Below are 14,496 nucleotides of genomic sequence, written 5' to 3' on the forward strand. Positions count from 1 at the left end.
CTCTAGTGCTTTATATCATATCCAGGCCAACCTATCAAGTCTGTCAATCGCTTGGGGGTTTGATCCAGTTAAACACATTTTTGAAATGTTGTCTTGAATGAATCTTGCCAGGCCACGCCATTTGTTTCTTCCTGGTGTGCTGGTGTTTGGGTATTCTTTGCAATGTGTTTCAGACGTTGTCTGCTTTATCTTCTGGATAAAGCCCTGTTGCCATTAGTACAGTTACAGAGCTCTGGCTTGTTATTTATGGAAAAGACACCTTTTCTTCCAAAAGCAGTTACCACGCTCAAGTACTTTTTCCCCTTGCTGCTCGGATAAGTCTCTTTCTGATGCTAGGGAACGGCAATAAAATATTTCCCCAGTCCTTTGTTCTCAACTGTAGCCAGCCAGACTTCTTCATCCGTTTTATTAGCCTCTGTGTACAAAGAGGCCGCATCAGTAACAGGTTTTTTATAACCCTTTCTCCTCAAACATATTCCCACTGCTTCTTTTGCATTAGAGATTTTATAGGCATTTTTTTCTGTGTGTTTCATTTCAGTTGTTTTGTTAGTGCAGTTATGGCCTGTTCTAAAGCATTACCATTATCAGGATGATATGGAAGGAATTTGAGACTTACTTATAAAATGATCCAGTAAGAAGTATTGAATGATTAATTTGAGAATGATTTTAAGACTCTGTAGTGTTTTTAAAGAAGAAGATCTTAGCGATAAAATAAATTTGATTGGTACTGTTGTGGAAGGAGTTGCCATTTGAGGTACTAACTTCATATGACCATGCTCCTCCTCTTAGACTCTAAGGAGCAAAGCAATGCTGTGGCAAGGCTGCAGTAGGAGGGAGCAATAAACTCTGTAACGGTAAAGTGCATTCCTAGGCCAACAAAGAAAAATAGAGGGCTCTAGAAATGTCTTTCTCTCCTTGTCATAAATCAAATGTGATGAATAGTGTTCTGGTTGTTCTGATACTGGAAGCAACACCTGAGTAACACTGCTTGCGTTGGCAGTTCACTGTGGCTTCATGCTGAACAGAATCCATTTTGATAAAGGTCCCATATCAATGCCTTTAATGACTCTGGATGTATTTTCTCCTCAGGTCCTCAGAGCTCCAGGAGGTGGTCACACTTCTGGTTTCTTCTGAAGCAAAATGCTTCTAGATACATCTGACTGGGGGCAACGTTTATTTAGTAGAAGTGAGCCCCAGACTGGAATAAGGTTCATGCTAACGCATACATTTTAGATATTTGTCTAGATCTGAGAGCATACCTGTCATCAGGGATTTTGTGTTTTGGCTTAGCTCTATCTTCAGAAAATGAAGAGTTCTGAAAAAAGGGATACTTCACAGTAGTGAGAATGTGAAATGAATAGTGAAATCAAGTCCAAGTTTTGCTGCATATTTATTGTCAAAACGAGGTTTTAGACAGAGTCCCATTGTCTGCTGTACAATTTCTGCCAGCTAAGGATGGGATAATAACTGATAAATTTTTCACAGCATTTCATTAGATGAAGAAATCAATAATTATTAATTTCTCTTCAAAGCTGGGCATCTATCGTGAAGAACAGAAGATTTGCACAAGACAAGACTTGTTTCTTGTGCCAGATGCTCAACTTTATAGCTAGGCAAGTAGGTTACACCTAAGTCAGTAGCATGGTAGCAGCTTTTTCTTACCCTATGATTCCTGTGACTGGTATAAGATGAAAACCATTAGCAGCTGCACAGCTGTGTGCAGTGGTTTAATTGTGTGTGGTGCAGGACTGAGTGTGCTGAATTAGTTCACGGAGAGCTGATAATAGATGAGGGAAGGGAGACTGACTCCCAGCTGAATAGTTTATTGCTGTGGCCCATGTTGTTAATCCACAAGAATAGGAGATTGCTGGCTTTAGTTACTCCTTCAGTAAATGAATTACACACTTGGTGGCAGCTCTCATTTGACATGTAATGATTGATACTCCTCTGCTTACTCACAAATGGATGTAATAGCAGACAGCTACCCGAAGGTCCAGAGAAGGAAAAAAGTCTGTCATCTTAGACAAACCTTATATGCATTCAATGCTGAGAAGCTTTTGCTGTGTAACATTTTACTGTATTCTCTTTTTCCCTGCTGATTACCTGGATGCAAACTGCTTGTGGGCCTTTTAGCCCAGTCACGGGGTTCTGCAGCTTTTCCAGCTCCATGAGCCTGAGGGAAATCTCAGCCTCTGGAGCAGGTAGGAGCAATTTTAGGAGAGCTCTATGGCACTGCCTGTGTCCTAGGGACATCAGAGCACAGTGTTGGATGTGGCCTCCTTGGGAGGAACACAGTGGTGAGCAGGAGGGAGGGCTGCATGAGCACAAAACCCGCCGCACTTATATCAGCTTGTTCCTCATCCTTGAGTGGGTCATTACAAGTATGTCTTTATTTGTGCCCATGCCTGTATGCTTACCTACACATGGCAGATGAATGTTTACGTAAATGCACTTTTTACTCACTGTTGAATGCTCAGGTCCCTCCAAGACTCTTGCAATCAGTATCAAATTCTTAGAAACCCCTCATCTGACCTTTTTATTTTGGAATATTTATTAGTCTACAACAGCTCCAGACTTACTCAAGCTGTTAGGAGTAGCAGCGTCAGTAGATAACTATTACTAGTGTGCAGTCTTACTGTTTTTAAAGCACCAGAGTAATTAGCTAGTTTCATCCTTGTTTGATTGCAATTATACTCAAATACAAACATCACTTAATGAACTTTACAACAAGTAAGGGCTGTAGCACTATTTTGTAGGGCAGTTTCATATCTACATGGTGATGATATTCATCCTGCATTAGCATAATTAAATTTAAAGTAATATTAGCTAGAGAAGGAATTTGGTTTATTGCACCTTTCAGACGTGTGTGTCAGGGAATATAAGTGAGTGGAAAAAGTCTGTCTGGAAGTAGGCAGCGTGCTGTGGTGTATTGCGTTTCGCTGACATGAGAGGAATGTGGCGGAAGGGTATACAGTTGCCTGCTGTAGGCACTAGCACTCAGGCTGAAAAGCAGCTTGGGATGTCCCTTTTGCTTCATTAAGCAAAAGGCTTTATGCCTATGACATGAAGTGCTATAAAACACAGTGGAAGTATTATGGTGTATGTTGTTAGACCGGATTGCCAATCTCAAACATCTAAAATCGCAAGTCAGATATTCCAACATAAAATCTGTCTAGAAATGAGGGATATGGTTTTTTAAACTCTTTATTTTCTTTTTACTCCTTAAGGTTCATTTATTTTTAAATGAAAGCTGAGATCTTCACTGAAAGTTGAGACCTTCACCTGACTTCGGGGCTTTAAGAAAAACACCGAATTTGGAAAAACTTGCAAAAAGGTCATAAAAGTTCTGAACAGTGCGTCAGGCATCTTCTGTGGAAGCTGTGTGATTGTATAAGCTTTGTCATTGTAAATAGGATCTAAAAATCAGGGATGCAAAATGTAGGCTAAGCTCCTGGCACTTGCACTTCAGTTGAGGTTTGCTTACCTTCAAAAAATGTCACTAACTGTGCTGGCTAACATTACTGAGCAGCCAAAATAAAATAATTAAAAAAAACAAACAAACCACCAAACAAACAAAAAAAACACGGCCACAGTCTAGAAAGTCTCCTCTTGTGCGGGAGAGCCACAGTGAAGCAGTCTGTAGACCTTGCAGCCAGAGTTACCTACAGCTGATCTTATCTGGTGTAACTTCTGCCTCCCAGAGTTTCATCCTGTGCGTGTTGGGGTCAGTAGCAGGACTCCTGTTTACAAGAACAGGCATGTAATGCCGAGGGATGCATTCATTTCCTTCTGTTGTCTGCGTCTTCCAAAGAAATGTCAGTATAGATCCAAGAATTTGAATAATTGTATAGGATTTTTAATGTAAAACTCAAGTTTGCTGGTTTGGAAAGCAGGTGCTCCTGTACATAGGTTAGACAGTTGGTAGGTGAGCTGTAAATCTGCTTCTGGTCTATCTGCCTGTCTTGAACTCACTTGAGATCTTTTTCTGCTGTGCAACCCTAGAAGAAACAATTCTTGAAATAACATTTCAGCACCATAAACACTTCTCATTTGACACTCTGACATTTGGTGTTGGCAGCTCAGCCTGCCTCTTCTGCATGCGTGTGGCTGTCACCATTCAGCCAGTCCCTTTTTCCTGCACAGCTAGTTCAGACGAAAATCACCTTTCCCTCAAGAGTGCTTGAGTGGCTGTTTAACATGGCTAAGCCTCAGGAACTCTGTCATGCAAATATAAACTTGCTCTTGGGTCAACATTTAAAGCATCATTTTCATTGTTTTTAAGAATCCTATTAGTTATAGGGGAATGATAAATAATCCAGTGGTCCGGAACCACATTGTTCTGGCTCAGGTAGCTGCTGCCACTACAGATGATGCCTTAGTCTTGGAGATGTATGTGATGCATTTCTGTACTCTTGGACCTAGCAGTTCACCTAATGGTTCAATGTAGCTGAAACCCACTGACATCTACAAGAGATAGTATTCCGTTTGTAAGTACTTCCTCCACCTCCAGTGAAAATATTTATAGCCAGAAGCAATGCCTTGAAATGTTTTACTACTGTCATATTGATAGGAAAAAAATATACAGACATGAAGAGGTTGTGTGCATTAATTATTTACCTTGCAATCAAGAAAGTGTAAAAATAATCCAGGGTGAAAATTGGGAAGGATTGTAAAGGAAAGCGCTGGCTCTTTCAGTTTGAATAATGCATGCCCCACTCAGGCTTTCTCCACAGAACACGAGGTCTAATCCCAGCACAAGTAAATACATGTTTTTTCTCTAAAACAGATTTTAAAATCATACAGCTCTTGAGAGGGGACTAATTGTGCTCACTTAGCTTCCAGTGACTAATTAAATTGTGAGGAGTTATTTTCCTGGCTCCTCTGTAATGTTTCTTACTTATTAATTCTTATGATATTCAACTTGTAGACTTTATAGCATCAATCAAACTCTGCTTCTATTGTCTGAAAAATAAAATATGTAAAGGAAAAACTGCCACAGATTTAAATACCTTTTATTGTTACAGTATAAATATCGTCATTTTAATTAAACCACATGAAAATATAGACCATCAACTTTTTCTCTCAGGGACTCAGCCACCTATGGGATCTTTGTGCCTTTGAAAGTCTCCCCAGAGATCCAGTGTGCTTTTCTTCTTCTGATTGTTCTTGAAATAAAATTAGCTTTTAGTCCGTTAAAATCTGTTGGCTTTATCTGCTACTAAATACACACATACTAATTGCTGTGGGATCAAAACAAAAACAAGTTACTCCTCCTACACTTGTAGTTTTGATGGGATTTGCATTTTAGCAAAAGTCAACAATCTGACTCTCACTGTATTTGGGATCACGGTGGATTAAGGTAGATCCCTTCGGCCTGGATCAAGAACCTGCAAAGTATCTTCAAATCACAGGAAAGGGTGAACAGAAAAGAGACTGGAGAAGAATGAGAGAAGGTGCCTGAGAAGGCAGGTAGCCTGGTCCTGAGTCCTGGGACAGAACTAATGCCCCCCGTGTTGCTCCTTCCAGACGTTAGCTTAGCACCCTCTTAAAAGTCTCTGCTAACAGACATTCTGTCACGGAATGGGGGTTTGGGCAGATTTTTTTCCTCTTAGAAATGTTTTCCTGATGGCCAACTCACTTCACTAGGTGCTTGTGACTTTGTCCTTAACTTGCTGCCTTTGTGGGGAGAGTAGGATGATGCCAGGTTGAGGGAGAGAAGGGTCTGGATAGAAAGCCCTGGGAGGATTGAGAGAAGAAGAAAGTGTTACCCATCCAGGCTCCTTGTCATCGTGTTTCTTGCTACTGGTGGCTTGAACTTTCCGATAGTTTTGAAATGCTTTAGACAGATACTGAATAAGAGCAAAGTTTGGAATCTAAGCACAACCTCAGTGGTGGAGAAACCTCTGGGTCCCATCTGCAGAACTGAAAACCAGTAATAAGTTGACAGAAAGACATGACCATAATGTCCTTTTCCTGTCTTTTCTACCCCCACAGATGAACAGGAGCCAGCAGTCAGCAGTGATTCAGACATTTCATTGATTATGGCAATGGAGGTTGGACTGTCCGATGTGGAGCTTTCCACTGATCAAGACTGCGAAGAGGTGAAGTCTTGAAAAACAGAGATCCAACACTAAACTACAGGGGAGGGTCACAGGGAGGGACCGAGTCAGCTTTCTAGGATTTGGACCAGTCATGCACATGCCTCCAGAGCACTGTCACTCCTGCACACTCCATTCTGAGATGGTCACGAAAAGCAATAGCAACAGTTGTGTCTGCCTGGATGGGGTTTCATCATCTACATACGTTCATTTCGTTCACATGGGAGATGAATGCTTCCAGTTTACCCACGTGCTTGAGAGCAGTCATGTAACTCTTCAGTGGCTCATAAATACACAACTGAAATGACAGCTTGAGTGTTTTCTACACTTGTTTGATAGGGTTTTTGTTTCTTTTTTTTTTTTTTTTTTTGAAAAGACATATGTTTGTTATGGTTTTTGTTTGTTTATAGTTTGTTATGGATGGACACTATGTTTTTGTTGACTGACCCCAGCTTTTTCAAGAGATCAACCCAGAAATCTGAATTCCTGTTCACTGGTCACTTCATGCTCTGACTCCAGGATTTATCATTGCCTTGTTATTTCTGCATGAAGTACGCATGGTTTCAGAAGGATGGTGCACCAGCACCCTGCATTAATGTGAATACTGCTTTCATTAAGTGGGAGCCTTGGAAACGGTATATTCTGAAGGCCTTAGTTTGTAAGAGAGCTCTGAATTAACAGATATTGCTGGGATTTGGCTTAAAACTGCATTATGTTGGCTTTTCTTAGAGCTCCATTCTAGACAAGTATCATACAGTGTGAAGGAAAGAAAGAAAAGCTTGAAGTTTCACTCTGTCCTTGTAGTCCTTTGCTATATTTTATGCTATTAGCAGTTGTCAGTATGTTAATGGCCTTCCTTCAAGGCACAATTCAGTAGCTGGAAAAGAAGATTTAGTATAACATCATGTCTTTTCTTAATTTTACAGACCAAAACCTGACCGGTAGGCTAAAGGAGTGTCTGAGAGGTTTCCAGAAGCTGCTTCTTAACAGCTGTGCATTACGTGGACAACAAGAATATTCTTAGAAAGGGTCTGGAGATGCTGATATCGGTGTCAGAAATTGCTAATGAAGCAGGAGGCAGATGGTTGAAATGTTTACTTCCTGGTTTGTTTGGGGTTTTTTTCTTAGTGCATTTCATTTATGTTTTGAGGGCAGTTTTTGCCTGCTTGTTATCAAACACAGGAGTTCAGGTGCTTTGTTTTCCTCCAGAGTCCCTGTCAATCTTGTTGCAAGCATAATGGAATACTTGCAATTTGTATATAGATATATATACACCAAAATATTTTGGGTAGAGAGGAGGGAATTTTAAAATAAATAGAATTAATGTAAATCAAAACACCTAAATAATAATGACCTGTACTGGTTATTTAGTTCATCCTGAGTTCTGCTTTCCAGGGGAAAGCTTTTCGTTACTTGTTCAGTGTACGATTTCATTTTTCAGTCAAAATACTCAACTGTGAAGAAGCATTTTTAGCTTACTGTTGCACAAGAGTAAATGGTTTCTGTTGACAGTCAGATGATTTGAATCACGTTACTGCCTCCTGAATAAGTCCACAGAATCAACAATTCATCTTACATCAAAATTTCATGGAGAGGTCAAACATTTTGACATGATGGTGTCATGGCAGCATCTCAAAATGTAGCTATTACGGTTCTTGCTGCATTTAATCTCCTTGTGGATTTACTCGTTAGATGTGGAAACCAACTTCCAGCCAAAATTCATTTTGTCAGATCTTATTCAGGAACAAATGTGTTTAGAACTATCCCTAAAATTTTGACTGACTTGCTGCTTTAGTAATGGAAGAAGGAAAAACTATACTCCATGCTTTTCGGTCCAGTTAGAACTCAGTTTATTTTATAGCTTAATTTTTTTGATGTTCTTAGTCCCTAAATTGCAGGGTAACTTTGAGGCAAAGGAGCACAGCCTAATCATCCTTCAAAACCATGATCTAGAAATGTGCTGTTACATTTTTATATGCCATTTGAAAGGACATCTCTTTTTAATTAAAGAGATACGGGCAGCTGGAATTCTGCTTGGTTTAAAAAGAAAGTTAGAGATCGTTCCAGAGGGCGCAGCTAGGTCAGTCTATTTGCCAATATTTGTAGTTCTATAATCGTATTTCCCTTATTCTTTAATGTCTTCTCTATTCCTTGCTGCTGTGGGAAAGGCCCACAGTGTCAGGGGAACCGATGCTGAAATTCACCCCTACACAAGAGAATTCGCACAAGGTACCACATCAGCTCCACTTAAGCTCTGGAAATAATGCTGAAATGGGATTTAAGTGGTGCTTACACCAAACACTGGCCCTTCACACAGGAATGAAATTCATCTCAAATGACTGCAGGGGAAAGAGCGAAGCTGGTTGTACGCAGTCAGGTCTCCATACGGAAAGTACACACACTGGTACAATTTCTTCTCTAGTGCTGTAGCCTGGGTGCTACATGTCACAGGAACATCACGAACACCATGTCCGAGTTGCCAGTGATACTTTAACATCCGCCCACTGCGGCCCAGCACATGGACAAAAAAATTCCCGGCTGAGCATTTGGGTTTCAGAGGAGCTGTCACAAAGTCTTTGTTTTATTTCACAAACTTCATTAAGTTAATCTCAGTGGATAGATTGACCAATTATCTGTTGCCGTAGCGGAGTCACTCACAGCACAGCAGAGCAAGCGAGGTCCGGGGAAAAGCAAGGCAGGAGGTGAAACTCCCAGCTGATACTGAACTGGGGTGCTTTGCCCAGCAAAATCATTAAAGGGAGCTGTGCTCAAAGGGGCATCACATAGGTGGGAGCTGAGACCCTGCTGTATTTCTAGGAGTTAGTGAAGGATTTCAGAGAGGGATGCTCTTTCCCTAAGCATCCCACACTAGATGCAGTCCCTCGGGGTGCACAGGTGGCCGCTGGCAGAGGCAGGGTGCTAGGCTGGGTGAGACATTTTTACATATCACCATACGGTGGTCTTTCAAAAGAGGCATCCTCACAAATCTGGGTCAGGAGTCTTCCTGCTTTTTTTTCCCCAGTTCTCCTTGAAGTTTTGCTCAGGAAAGATGTTTTTCCGTCCCTGTCCTCAGGTGTTCTATAGCTCTGAGCGCTGTTAAGCGGTAATGAGCGCAAAGCCAGGTTACACATCACTGAAGCTGGAACTTAGGAAAGCACTTTTATTCCATCCTTCATTGGAAAAGCACTTATGACTAATTTTGGACTTGTACCAAAATCACATTATTTTCAACAGGTCTTCTATGAGCATAATTAAGCCCCTGTATCAAATGAAAAGGTTTTGTGAAAGCGGGACCTGGCTAACAATATTCTTTGTATATATAACCTGTGAAATGCCTTGGGAATTTGAGGTGCTTCATAAATATTGAGATCCCCCAGATGTGTGTTTGTAACACATATGAAAGCCTTAATTCTGCAGATCTGCATGCCGATGCACATTTTTGCTTGCATGAGTCTCTCTACTGAGATTCCTCACAAGGTTAAATTAAACCACCCTATTTGCAGTTTGGGGTAAGATTAGTACCATCCTGAGCATTGTGTGAGTCTTCAGTACTGCTGCCCACTAGTCTTGGGCTTCTGTATTAAATATGTGGGATTCAGATGCTGTGGACACCGCACTGCCTGTTCAGAAGGGAAAGCAGCCTTTAGCATGCAGCCAGGAAAAAAAAAATCCTCTGGTGCCCTCTGACGAACAAGTGCTCATGCACATAATTCTGCAGGCTCACGCCGAGGCTGCCTACCCACGGCGCGGGTGTCCTTGCTGCGGCTGCCTCTGACCGCTGCCAGCCCAGCACGGCCGGGCAGAGGGGCACCTCCTGCACAGGGCCAGCGGGATGGTGCAGCACCCTCAGAAAGGCACTGTTGTCATTAAGCTGATCCTGGGTCTCTCCGAGCTCTTCCTGTCCTGTCATCTGAGGCTCTTCTTTTCCATGAGCGAGTAGTAGGTGGGAAAAGCATTCGCCTTAGTGTGGCTCATCTTCACTCCGGCTGGCCTTGGACAGAGAGAGACTGCGGTCTCAGTATCCTTTGATTTCCATGGGTTTCACTAACCTGCCTTCCCAAAGGTCTGTTCAATAGTTAAGGCACGTAAGAAGTTGTATGGGCAGAATTTTGCGCTCACAAATGACCTAACGTGTGTGTGCAGATGTGTAAGGCACCAGCCTGGCATCCCTACCCCATGGCTGAACCATTCTATTCTGGTGGGGATACAGATCTGGCACTTGCTGAGGGTTTGGAGGTTTTTTTATTTTCTGACTGCTTTAGAGCTTCAAAACCAGGATCAGGGCACTATCACCACTGCAGTTCATTCTTTAAGCGTTCTATAGAATTAAACTGCCATGTGTGCATATGAAAGTACATTGATATGACTATGGAAACTCTATTGTAGTGAAAACAGAAGCAGCTGCCATTTTTAGACTTTTTATATGAGGGAGACTGTAGCAATAAAGAAAAAGGCTTTACAGAGACAATTTTTTAAAAAGTATTGAAATCACATGTGATAAGAGGTCCCTCGGATCTCATTACTTAAATGATCCCTGGATCAGTTCCAGAGGAAGTCATCACAAGAAGAGCAGTACTTCGTCTCTTGTTGAATGACTTGTGTGGGATACACTCTTACTTTGTTAACAAAATGAACCCAAGCACCAGAGACAGATCCAGCTCTGAATTTAGTCTTTCTCAGAGAATATGCATTTTGTGATCCAAAGCTTTTGTTGTCAAGCCTGTTAATCCACCCTCTTCTTTCCCCCTTGCTAAATAAAAAGAAATGCTTATCCAATTTGAAAAATATCTGGCTCAGAAGACCTTTGCATAAGGACAGGTTGCCCTGGCAGGTATCCGCAGATCACTTAACACTTCTATGTACTTTTAGTCATCGGTACGACACAGTTACAGATTTTCCATAAAGTGTGTTTTATTTGCCATTCTTGTTAAACCTGGAGTGCGGTCATCGTATAGATTTTCCAGAGTTTTGCCTTACAAACTTTTTCCTTTGAATATATTCAACAGTCCTTTGAGCAGATTCTGTGATTAAAAGGCAAAGGTTGGGGCACAAGTCTTTATATATAAATCTCTGGGCTGCAAGTCCTCGTTGTGACAATTGTTCTGTGCTGAAATGACGATAAATCTTATGCGTGACAGCGGGAAACACCTTTCAGCCCAGGCAGCTGGGAATCTCTCAGGCTTTGTTTGTAAGAGGCTCATTCCCTCATGATCTCTGTCAGTAAAAAAGCTCGTGACTAAGCATATAGTTTGAAATAAGCCAGGAAGAGGAATTTATAGGCTGTGCAAACCAAGAAAACCAATAGGCATTTATTGATTTCTATTCCTTAGCAATAATGGACTCTTTTTAACATTTGTTGTTCTCGTAGATCCCTGTTGTAGGGCCAAAGTTACCAGTCTGCTAGGACCAGGGGTCAGGACAAGCTGACTCTCTAAACAGAAGAGGGAGGGCTTGGTTTGCTGTTGGGATGCATCTGTTTTGTAGGACTGAAATGGCAGAGAAATCCAGCCTGTTCCTTCCCAGCCCCTCTCACAAACGTTTGCTCTAGCGTGAGCCTTTGTTGCAGGAGAAGGAGATCGTGGGATCAAATTAACACTGTGCCGCTTCCTCTCTTGCATCTTTTGCTGCCTGTATCTCTGGTAGCAGGTTGGACTGCTCTGGTTCAGCATGGGGGAAAGGAGCCAGCCTAAGTTCAGCTTAAGGCCCAGGGGTTTCAGCAGATTCAGGCCAGCTGAACTTCTTCACGAGCAGTGCTGACGGGGATTGCTGCTTCACTGAGGGACACCAAGCGTTGACTCGTTTGCTTTATGGATGCAAAATGTATGAGTGTTTATGGGGCAACCAGCGTGACAGAAATTAATGAGCTTGGTTAACAGGAGCGGTGAAAAACAATGTCATGAAATATTTTAGGGGCGAGGGAAAATGAGGGTGGAGGTGTTGTTTTAGTAGACTCTTTAAATAAGGACAATTGATCCAACACAAGCGCTTCTTTTATTTTACCAAGCTGTTACCTGAACTAATTGATAGTTTCGCAGTTGAAAGAGGAACACCAGATGGACTTTTTAGTCTGGATTTGTTTGCCTAGCAGATGGCAGCTGCGGGCTGGGACGGCGAGCGAGGGAGAAGGCTGCCCTCTGCCGCACAGCTTCCCCCGCCCGGCTGGAAACCCGCTCCGCTCCCTTTCTCTTCTTTGGCACTTCTTTTTGAAGAAAAAAAAAACCTTCTGAGCAGGAGCTATATTTCAAAGGGAGAAAAAGAGAAGAAAGATGAATGAAAGATGTTGTGGGTTTTGAATGAAAAGCCAACGGATTCATTTTCCATCTGAAATTAATCTTGCCTCTCTCAACTATTGTAATTGCGAATTGGTAGGAGTTATTGTTTTCTGGAGTGAATGCAAAAAAGAAAAAGAGAGAGAGTAAAAAAGAAATAATGTTTTTCCATTTTTCTTTTATTTCCTGATTCTTCAGTCCTGCGTAGCATTAAAAAACAATAGCAAGATCAAGATGTTTGCTCTGAATGTATACAGTTATTTCAGATGTCAAATATCTAAATGTTTGTATGTGTACATAATACCATCCTTACTTCTTGTTTCATGTTAGAAACCTGAAATGACTGTACTGTTTTATAATTAGAAATGTAAAGAGGGGCCACTGGGTGGGAGGGTCTGTTATTTTTATAGCAAGATGTTCCTTGTATTTAGTGGACATTTAAAACAGTTTTGTACTTGTCAAAATATACATTCCATCCATTTCCAAAAGAGAATTATTTTTATTTAGGGCAGTTTGTAAGCGAACAAAAAAAATTGTGGCATCCTATCTGTACACAGTTCACTAACAGAGCAGAAGTAGCCTGGTTTTCAGCTTTTTCCAGCCGTGTCTCTTCTCACACGCTGCAGAGCCATACCAGCAAATGCCAATGCTAAAAAGGGAAGAAAAATCCCAAATTAAATAAATACCATATGGATCAATGCATAGTTTACCAAAATAACTTCCAGTTTGGAGACAATGGTCTGTCCCAGTGAAATTCTCCAAGGTAATCAGCCCTGCTCTGGATAGCCGGAGTGGATTTGCTGCGAGGCCTCAGCCCTGCCCCTGCCCCTGCCCAGCGGGGCTGCCAGCCCTGGCAAGCCGGGGCGACAGGGGTCTCACGCTCACACACACGTCTCTGGTTGCGCTGCCGCTCCCTCGGGATGGGAGCCTATTTTTGACTGCAGTTGGTTTGCTGGTAAGGCGGCCTGTTTCTGCAGGCTGACCACGGTGTCTTTCTTTGGACGGTGGAAAGGACCCTTCATCTCCACATGAAAAAAAACCAAAAAGTTCCGTTCTCCGGACAGCTGCGCTTTGGTTTGTGAAGCACCTAGCGAAAGACCGTGGCAAAATCATACAGTGGCATTTGCGTAGGCGGTTCTTGTTCTTGTAGTTACCTCCCACCCCCCGCCACTACCTGTGACTTGCTGCCTAAACAGTGCAGTAGCAGTTTGTGAAGCGAGCCTTTTTTCCTAGCATTACTTTCTGTGCAGTGTTGCAAATATACTTTAACTCTTTGCTGATATTTTATAACGTATACATCTTCCCCTCCAATGCACTTTATCTCTCTTGAAAAATGTGGGAGTTGGAGAACTACCATCTTAAAGGGATTTGCCTGAAATTATGAGGCACACACTTTTTTTTTTTTTCCTTCTTGCTTTGTTATATACTGTAAATGCTAAAGAGCATGGACAGTGACTCAGCTGGGGGAAGTACCGAAATACTGAGGTTAGAATTTGGAAGCATTATTCAGTAGTAAAACATGGCTATTTTTGTTATATAGAGGATTATAATGTAAATATGTGAGACTGTGTTATTATGTACTAGTAAAATATTGCAACTCTCAAAGTTCAGATGGTGAATTCCAAGGAATTTTATTGCAAGTTTTTTAATAAAACGGATCTGATTACTGTATCGTACGTATTTTCTAACAGACTGTGTAAAACTGGCATTTCCTGATGTGTGAAACTTGCTGATTGTTTCATCCTGAACTCGGCCGCTGCAGACTTCGGCATCCACCAGAGGCAGAAGCTATAGCGGGAAGGGACCCGAGTGGCAGCCTGGCCTCCATGCCTCCACTCCAGCCCCAGTCACAGCTCTGGTCCCCCCTAACCTTCAGCTTCTTTTGATCAGAAAGCAGCGGCTGTGTGGGAGGTAAATGCCTCCACTTCCCCAAGGGAGGGCTGCAGCCTCGCCCTCAATGCTGGGCATGATGTGTTAAAATAGCTTTAAAAGGTAACAGCTCTGCCATGCCTCAGTGGGAACTGCACCGCCGTTGCGAGGGGTTGTCTGGCTGCTCTTCCCTCGCCACTCCCCATCCCAGGGAGCAGGGGGCCGTGGGAGAGCCCCAGGGGTCATCATGCCATCCAGCA

At 42.2% G+C, this 14,496-nt stretch overlaps 1 protein-coding gene across 2 annotated transcripts in view; it reads left to right on the plus strand.

The window, feature by feature from the left end:
- RNF150 (ring finger protein 150) overlaps positions 1-14,043 on the plus strand; it is a 133,959-nt gene extending 119,916 nt beyond the window's left edge. The window contains exons 7-8 of one of the 2 annotated variants that reach the window (XM_075090513.1): positions 5,995-6,101; positions 7,025-14,043. In XM_075090513.1, the coding sequence (XP_074946614.1) occupies positions 5,995-6,101; positions 7,025-7,036 (119 nt within the window). In that variant the 3' untranslated portion in view covers positions 7,037-14,043. Of the gene's footprint in view, positions 1-5,994 lie in introns of both variants that reach the window. The other variant, XM_075090512.1, reaches the window with a different exon arrangement.
- The last annotated feature ends 453 nt before the right edge of the window (positions 14,044-14,496 follow it).

Source organism: Phalacrocorax aristotelis, chromosome 4, assembly GCF_949628215.1.
Source record: "Phalacrocorax aristotelis chromosome 4, bGulAri2.1, whole genome shotgun sequence".
NCBI lineage: Eukaryota > Metazoa > Chordata > Aves > Suliformes > Phalacrocoracidae > Phalacrocorax > Phalacrocorax aristotelis.